This window comes from Zootoca vivipara, chromosome 1 (genome assembly GCF_963506605.1).
Source record: "Zootoca vivipara chromosome 1, rZooViv1.1, whole genome shotgun sequence".
NCBI classification, from domain to species: Eukaryota; Metazoa; Chordata; class Lepidosauria; order Squamata; family Lacertidae; genus Zootoca; species Zootoca vivipara.
Genome location: NC_083276.1, coordinates 64,502,502 through 64,511,333, shown reverse-complemented (window position 1 = coordinate 64,511,333; position 8,832 = coordinate 64,502,502). Strand labels below are relative to the sequence as shown.

Sequence of the window (8,832 nt, the reverse complement as noted above, 5' to 3'; positions counted from 1 at the left end):
GGCGTCAAAGAGCGCAAGCGGCTTCCTTCCCCCATGATCAACCATCCTTTCTACTTGTGGGCGTGTTTCTTACTGCCTCTTTTTTTTCCGCCTTCGTTCCCAGCATCCTCCTCGCTCGCTCGCTCTTCGCTAAAGTTCTGGTCTGTTTGTTGGCTTAACCCTTCGCGCGCCGCTGACCCCCGCCCCCTTTATCGTAGTGTGCCGCGAATTCCTTCCTTCCTTCCTTTTCCCAGCAGCCCTTGCGCCATCGCGCTTTCCCGATTGGCCCCGCCTCCACCCTTTACTGAGGAAGACAAGAGTTGTGGGGCGGTTGGGCCGCCATTTTGTTCCTCGGAACGAGGCAGGAGCGGCACTCAGGGGGTAATTTAGTGGGCTGCCTGGCCGGCTGGGTAGCTTTCTAGGTGTGCGGGGATTTGGGGAAGGGAAGGAGGAAAGAAGCGTGGGTCAAGTGCACACATTAAATAGCCGAGGCCGCTTCTTCCCACCCCCCTCGGGGGCCTGTTTCAGCCTGCCATGTCTGGAGAAGCTCCCGCCGGCGACCAGGTGAGCGACTAGGGCCCTCCCGAGCTGAGCCAGTCTCAGTTGGCGGGGGAGTTGTTGGGGGGCGGGCGGGGGGAATAGGGTTGTGGGCCTGGTAGGACGACCGAAGCCTGGAAGAGGTGAAAATGGCGATTTTCAGGATGGTGCGGGGTCGGGCCTGTGTAACGTGCGCGCCTTTGTGCTGCGGCCTCTTCTCAGTTTTCAGCCATGGTCCCCCAGTTCATAGATCCTGTTGAGTTTCATAATTTAATATTTTCCCATCTTCTAACTCGCCCCAGTTATTTCTCCCCATTCAACTCAGTAGCTGGTTGGAACCATGACCGAAAATGCTTGTCCCTGTGCCCGGTAAGGGTATTTAAGATTAATATTTATCCTAGTATTAAGGACTTATTTTAAAGCTGATCCAGTGTGCACTTAGTCGGGAGCAAGCTCCGCTATGTTCAGCGGCCCTTACGAGAATATGTATAGCGTTGAGGCCTTAACGTATTTTCCCTCATGGACTTAATTGCTCGGGCGCTGAGGGGGCGTCTTTCCATTCAAATTTCCACGTGTGAGATAATAGGCGAATCCTTGTAACTTTATATTACCAGAACGCAGGAAAGTGTTATTTAACACACTGGGTTTTCATGAAGATGGGTTTAAAAGTTTGTACAGGTTTTAGCAAAAAAACCCTTGAGTCCTATGTACCCGGTTTTGTGTATTCAAAGTAAAGTGGGTGTGGATGTGCTCAAACGCTGAATGAAACTGCTTTAAAATTTATTTTTAATAGAAGAGTTTAATATTACAGAAATACTATATTATGGTGAGCTTTGTGAAAAATGCTACTACAGTATTGTGTGTGGGGGGTGTGTGTGCCTTTAAGGTTAGAATTGTATCCAAGGTGGACCTATACTGAAGGCATTAGCCAAAATCCAAACAACACATGCACTGAAGTTGTGAGGCCAGTTTGTGTTTCTTAAAACAGAAGCTGCCTCCCAACTGTGTGGCAAATTACTGTTGAGGTTAGAAACATAATATATGATATAAAACAAATAGAACACAGCTTTTCAAGTGAAGAAGGTTCCACAAGCCCTTTAGCTTATTTTTATTTATTTGGTGATCACATTGAATTTGCAGATCACAAAACAAACATATGGTAACTCTGCTTTTAAAGTTAGGATTGCAGTTAATAATTCCTCCAATGCATTTTAAGTAACATATGCCACTAGTTTCTGTGGAACCAAGTGAATGTCAAGGATTGCTTCCTGTTGGATTTATTTCTGGGTGCTGAGTAGAGTTTAAATCTCAGGTGATCAGATATAAAAGTTTTGTATGTGCCTATGGATAGTCCTTCCTGACTGCTCCCTTTTCTTGTCAGCTGGGGGATAACTAAATCTTTCTCCACCATCTATTATGCCTGTAAATTTTTGCTTATGTTCCTTCTTATTAGTAGTGCTCTTTGGTTGGGTTTGGGTACATCAAGGTAATATTGGACATGGCAGGCTAAATTTCACTAACCAGTCTACGGTAGTCTCCTATACGAGGAAGTACTGTATATTCCGGCGTATAAGATGACCCCCCCAATTGTCTATTTAAAATATAGAGTTAGGCGAGCGGGCAGCTCGGTTCACGGGGGTCCCAGCGTATAAGACGACCCCCCCCCAATTTTGAGAAGATTTTTGGGGCTTAAAAAAGTAGTCTTATACGCAGGAATATGCAGTAAATTATTTTGGCAGACTGCATGAAACCAGGATGGTAGATGGTAGTGAGACTATAGTTTGCTTTGCTTCTGCGAAGGTGACAGAGTTTCTGGAGAGGCATACCTGCCCTTATATAATACAAACATAAGAAGAACCTTCCTTCTGTTTCTTGAAAGTCCATTGCATTTCCCACAGGACATACTCCCTGGTTTTCACTGGCTGCTGCAACAAATAATGGGATTGAGTCAGAAAAACAAATCCAAGTATCTTTGGGTGCAGTAGTCTGGATTAAGGGTTGTTAAAGGGGGGGTTATCTTTTGAGCCCTCCGAACCTCGTTTTATCCAACCTTCTGCCTCAGTAGTACAAGCTGAACCTGGAGACATGGTTTAGACCAGTGTTTCTCAACCTTTTTTGGGCCACGGCACACTTGTTCTATGAAAAAAATCACGCGGCACACCAACTCTGTGCCGCCCTATATTTAGTTTAGTTTGTCTAAATTTTGCCGCGACGTGCCACAGCACTGACCTGCCGGAAAGGAAGCCTGCCTCGCCACTCCCTACAGGGAGCCGCAGCCGTCACCTCTTCGCCCGCAGCGGTGCACACGGAGAGCCCACCTCATTTCCACCGGCGCTGCTGCGGGAGCCGCTTTTCCCGCCCGTTTTACCCGCCGGGGAAATCCAGCCGCCAGATACCGAGATCAAAACAAATGGCGGGGGGAGGGGGGAGTCAACCGCCACCAAAAAATAAACTTTCATCCCCGCCGCCGTCTCACTCCCTGGAGGAGCACGAACCCAAACACATCAGGACCCGCCCTCAGTGGCCGTGCATTGGCTAGCACTGCAATAATGTTAACACTGATTGGCGAAGTTACCTGGCGACCTGCCCCCTTTTCCATCCCCCCTCCTCATTTCCCATTGGGTGACTCTTCAACCATCTCAAGATGCATTAGTCACAGTGGCTGCATATCAAGCAAAGCTCCGCCTCATAAGTTTTTGATAATAATTGGGCAGCGTGAAAACCACCCAACTCCTTATTGGTGAAACCAGCTACCTATGCTGTTTTAACTTGCACTCCTCTGCTTTCTCCGCCCTAGCTTTTTTCCAATTGGACAAAACCACAGCTCATCTGGTCAAGTCACGCATTTGTCCCACCCATATTGTTCCTTACTGCAAGGCTATTGGCTACATATTCCGTCATTATAGCCAGCCAATCATGGCCACCGAATTCGCACCACGGTAAAAACGGAGCCGAAAATAATAATAAATATTTCAAAGCGCGTGCGCTTGGTCTTCGCTCCTGAAGATGTCAATCAATCTTAAACCGGATAATGGCAGATCTCGAAGCCTTCGGTACAGCCGAGTCACGTACCACTCTGGCCTCAAGACTGGAAACGTCATTGGTCGCCTAGGTGACCAGTTTGACGGGGATGGGACTAATTTCTCAGAAGGCGACGTGCGATTGGGTAATATGCCACGGTCCCTCAGATTGCCAAGAACAGCTCCGCCTTCTTATGAATTAGGGAGGGAGGGAGAGGCAAATACTGTAATAACAAGCCAGGTTTGCGCAGCCGCAGTGCCCCACGCTGTGCGCAGTTGGAGTACCGCGTGAGTCCTTGAGGCTGGTGCTCGCACGTGGCCTTGGGCTGCCTCCACGTCGCGGCACACCAACCAGTGTCTCGCGGCACAGTAGTGTGCCGCGGAACAGCGGTTGAGAAACGCTGGTTTAGACTCCTATATATCCATCGCTGCAGTCTGGATAACAGAAGGAGCTATATTGGGATGTCTTCCTTCCTGTTCTGCAGTTATTTATTCCAGCCACAGTATTTTTCTATTCATTGCAGTAGCATGGGAGGGGTAGGCCTCATGATTAAGTGGGGGCAGGAGTGAAGTTGAGTATAACTTGAACATTCTCAAAACCATTCAAGGAATAAATAAATGTGTGCATACACCAAATATTGAAGCACATTGTTGCTTTTGCTTTAAGAGACAGAAGTTGCCAACAAAAGTGTTGGAAGACAATTTCAAAACTTGTTGAAGTTCTTTTCTGTAGAGCAGAGCTTTCCAAACTTCACATTGGTGACACACTTTTTAGACATGCATCATTTTGTGACACAGTACTGTAATTCAATTTTACTAGCAAACCAGAGGTTAAGCTAATCCCTTATAAGAGTGTTCGCATAACACACCTGCACACTGCAGCCGACACACGTAATTTTTCATAACAGTTTGGAAAGCTCTGCTGTAAAAAGACAACTTTAAAATCCGTGGTCATAGTATCACAGGCTTGGGAAACTGAAGTGAAACGGTAGTTGCTAGCAATACCTTTACATGGAAAAGGATTCCAAACATCTTGGTTGTATTTCAGTTTAGGAAGAACAAAGTTAAGAATGATTATATGAAGATGCATGTCCTACTGAGTCCAGTGGAACTTCCTTGCTAATAAATGTGCAAATGATTTTAGTTTCTGCAGAATTTATAATAAAAAGGAGAACTTATCAGGTTGGCTATCTGCCTCAGAACTTGCATGTGTGGAATCTGCTTAATATAAACATAAACAGCACAATTTTGTCTAATCCAAAGCAATATTCACTGGCCAAAAACTGTTGGTGTATGTTGAATAGCATGTTTGCCACATGCTATTCAGTGCAATAAGGCAAACATGCACTGGTGTTACTGCATTGGTTTTCTTAGCACTATATGTCTATTCACATATCACTTTGGGTTGAACGGACCATTGGAATGAAAGTTCTCTATCTAGGCTAGAATTTTGACAGGTGTCCTGCCCCACCATCTATGGGCTCACATCAAGGGGCATGGCTCTTGCCTTCAGACTCAATTCAGCCAGAGTGGATCACTCATGGGAATGCATGGGAGTTTGGGGTGCATTCTAGAGTACAGTTCATGTAAGGCAGTGGCAATAGCCCACAGACCTCAATGTTAATTGAGTTTACATCTTTGACTATAGCCTGAATCCTCTGCAATGTGCAGAGGTTCCTTGACAGACAATAAATGAGGAGATTGCCACTCTGTAACCGAGTGGTTTTCAAACTTTTTAATATGGTCCCACAGGCAAGTGGAAGGAGTATTAGTATACATCACACTTTATCAGTGCTCTGCTCTCCTCCTCCTCTGCTTATGACCAGTTCAACAGTACAACAACAGAGGAGGGAAGGCGGTAAATGCCTCATTCACTGGTTTTCACTGTCATCAAATAAATGATAATAATTGATCTTACAGCAAAGCACAGTCATTTTTTTACCTCATTCATTCCCACATAAATTTTAAGAATGGTAACTCAACATAATTTTTGTCACCTGGCTGGGTTTAACATTTTGCATTTTCATCAGCTGTAATACATCTATGACCTGTTTAAAACTCAATTCCTGAGCCTGTGTTTGAATACTATCCGTTCTCTCAACCCAACAGCAACAGTTAACCAGTCAAGGAAGGTTTCATAATGTGCTTAGTTAAGGTAGATTAATCTAAGAACATCCTTATTGTGTTGTTCCAGACAACTCATTTCAGCTGCTCCATTTATAAGGAAATAGAGAATTGCATAAAATATCTGAAGCTCAGAAATTACACAAGAAGTTTTATGACTGCATCTTTTTGTTAATTATATAACTGTCCCTTCACTACTATATATTGAATCAGTTGGTTCATTGAAGCTTCATATTTCAAACACACCCACTTCTCACATATTCCTCCGTTTGGAAAATATCAGTGTGTGCATCACTGATTGCTTAACCTTGTTCTATTTTACTACAGTGTTCATTATCCATGACAGTAGATAGGCAGCTGTCTTTCTTGACTGAGAAGAAAGACTAGTAGTGAATGTCCAAGTAGTTTTGCTGTCCTGTAGAATGAATACAAAGGCAGTCCTCCAGCCACACATTTATTGCAATGGGAGGCAGCAATGTGCAGCTGAGATTGAGAACTCATATCTGTTGATCACTTTCTTAGGCTTGGAAGGGCAGATAGATTTGTTCTGTCATAATAAGTAGTTTACTGCACCTCTTTCAGTGAGATTCTTTGGCTTCATGCTATTCACACTTAAATTATTGTAGGGTTGATTGATTTAAATTGTAAAGACGACCAATTTAAATCATAGATGTAAATTGTTTCTCATTTTTGGTATTCATATATTTCCTGTGCAATCATACATGTTTACTGGGTGCTGTAACCATTAAAATGCATTGATTTGTTCTCAGCTTTCTAGGTGCCAGTTAAGGATGGTAGTTCCTAGGGAAAAGTGATAGAAAGTAAATGTTCATTTTTGATAAAGAATAAATATTCATAACTGGGGGGGAATGCAAACTGGAATGGTGGGAGGCGTAACAGAGGTACAAGAGCATGTAGTAGATGATTAAGTTGGGATTCATTATGACAACTCTTGAATTCTAGTATACATAACTACTTGCTATACTGGGTCCATGAAGAAATCCACAGTTATAAATATACAGTACTTTTAATATAATACAACACTATTAATCTATTATTATAATCTATCCTCAGTGGACCCCTCCCAGTGCTTTATCTTTTATTCATTTTTAGGACCTTTAATTTTGTTTTTGTTAGTTGGTCATGATTAAGTTTTCAGAGTAAGTGTTAAATAAAATTTCTTGTTAGGCAGGTTATTTTTTAAGCAACATGTTACAAATAAATTTTAATTAGAATTTTTTTTACCCACCCTGCACTGTTCAGCTCCACATATCACAAGCCTGTCCCCATGAAGTTTGTCATGCCTGCCATCTTTTTTCTTTCTTTATACAAATCTGAAAATGAAATGCACGTTCTCTAGTCAAGAGAGTGCTGTAATAAGGTTTGCATGTTAGATCATATATTTTCATTTGTAGCCCATAGGCATGTGGATATAGGAGAAGCCCTGCTTGTACTCCCACCCTTTACATTACTACCACTTACTGTAATAGCTGTATGGTGTCTGTTTGTAGAGGAATTTCAGTGTGAAAGTACCTGATTTTGTGGTTCTGCGCAATTGGGATACCCAGACAATTAATCAGATTACTGTAATGCACTCTAGGTTGGCCTGAAAATGGTTTGAAAGCTGCAACTGGTTCAGACCATTGCTGCCAGAGTTTTGACTAGTTCAGCCAAGTAGAATGCCAGTCTGCACTGGCTGCCTATATGCCACCAACCCCTATTCAAGGTTGTGTTACTTATTCTGGATGGCAGCTAGTGTTGTGCCAATGGACCTCTGCTCAGACAACAGGACTTCACTTTCCATTGCTGTTCTGCTCAGCCACAGACAGCATTGGGTAACAAACCTTTCCCTTTAACATGTCCTTCAACTTGAAGGTTCCCAAGGCAGCTGCAACATTTTATCCTACCTGGGCTACAAGATCTACTGGAGATGCCCTTGCTATTCCATGTAGAGTCCTGTGGGAGAGGGCCTTTAGAATGAATGCCCTGCCACTAAATTGCAATTGACGCCAACTCTGCTTTGTTTTAGGTGCTAATTAATACTTTTTCATCCAGGGCTTTGTTAGTGAAGGTGAGGTTAGTGGTGTATTGTGGCAGGAACAGATCAAGTATTACATGCTGTAAATTTAAATTTATTGTTATTTTTTTAACTTAATGGTTGTCACTGCATGTGTTAGGGATATAATAATAGGGATATAATAAATCTAATTGATAAATGAATACTGTTAGAAATCTTAGCCATAGGACTGTTTGAGCTTATGTGAATGAGTCCATATTGATCTTTTGTAGCTGAGTCTCATCAGCTCAGTTCATTGTGACATTGGTATTCTGTTTTATGCCAAAGTTGCATTTACCTTCATTACCTCTGCTGAAGTCAAGTCAGACTGGTTGTTGTAGTAGTTACTATTTTGCAAAGATACCTTTATATAGAATGAGAGAAACCATGCAAAAGAATAGATATACATAGATATAGGGTACAACGAAGAGTCGGACACGACTAAACGACTAAACAACAACAACAACAACAAAACCACTCATGAATTGCATGAGTAAACAACACAGGGCCCAAATCAATAAATTTAATGAACTGATTATTTCAAATTAAGTGTGGTGTTTTTTTAAAAAATTTTTTTTAGTAAAGTCCATAAAGTCCCGTTTATGGATTGCTCTCCCTGTTCGGATCTCTAGCTGTTCGAATGCTCTACCTGTTTGGACATCCTGGTATAATGTTCTGCTGAATAAAAGCTAAAAGCCAGGGGACTAAGTCAGGACACAGTTCTCCAAACCAACCATGCTCATACTTAAATTATTCTTCTTAGCAGTTTTGCTCATTTGAACCCTTTTACTTTGAATTGAATGGAATGTGAAAAAGTAGGAGTTGGGAGAAGGCAAGAAGAGCTTGCTAGGTTAAGCCAATGGCAGCCCGTGATTCTTTTGCTCTTATCTTTTGAGAAAAGGTACTGCCATGTACTGTAATCCTGGAGACACAGCCTTGTCTTGATTTTATTGCTTTTGAGCAGCTCTTCGTATTTTAGGTAAATAATAATAATAATAATAATAATAATAATAATAATAATGGGAAACTGTCAACTACCTCATATATACTGGCCTGCAAGGCTGCAGTCCTCTAATACACAATGTAAGATAAATAGGTTCAACTAGAATGTTACTT

The 8,832-nt window shown here is 42.4% G+C and overlaps 1 protein-coding gene across 1 annotated transcript in view; it reads left to right on the top strand.

Annotated features, from left to right (window-relative positions):
* Nucleotides 1-230: 230 nt before the first annotated feature.
* Nucleotides 231-8,832, top strand: part of CSTF3 (cleavage stimulation factor subunit 3) — a 56,259-nt gene continuing 47,657 nt past the window's right edge. The window contains exon 1 of the mRNA XM_035118292.2: nt 231-543. Coding sequence (XP_034974183.1) covers nt 514-543 — 30 coding nt within the window. The 5' untranslated portion in view covers nt 231-513. The remainder of the gene's footprint in view (nt 544-8,832) is intronic.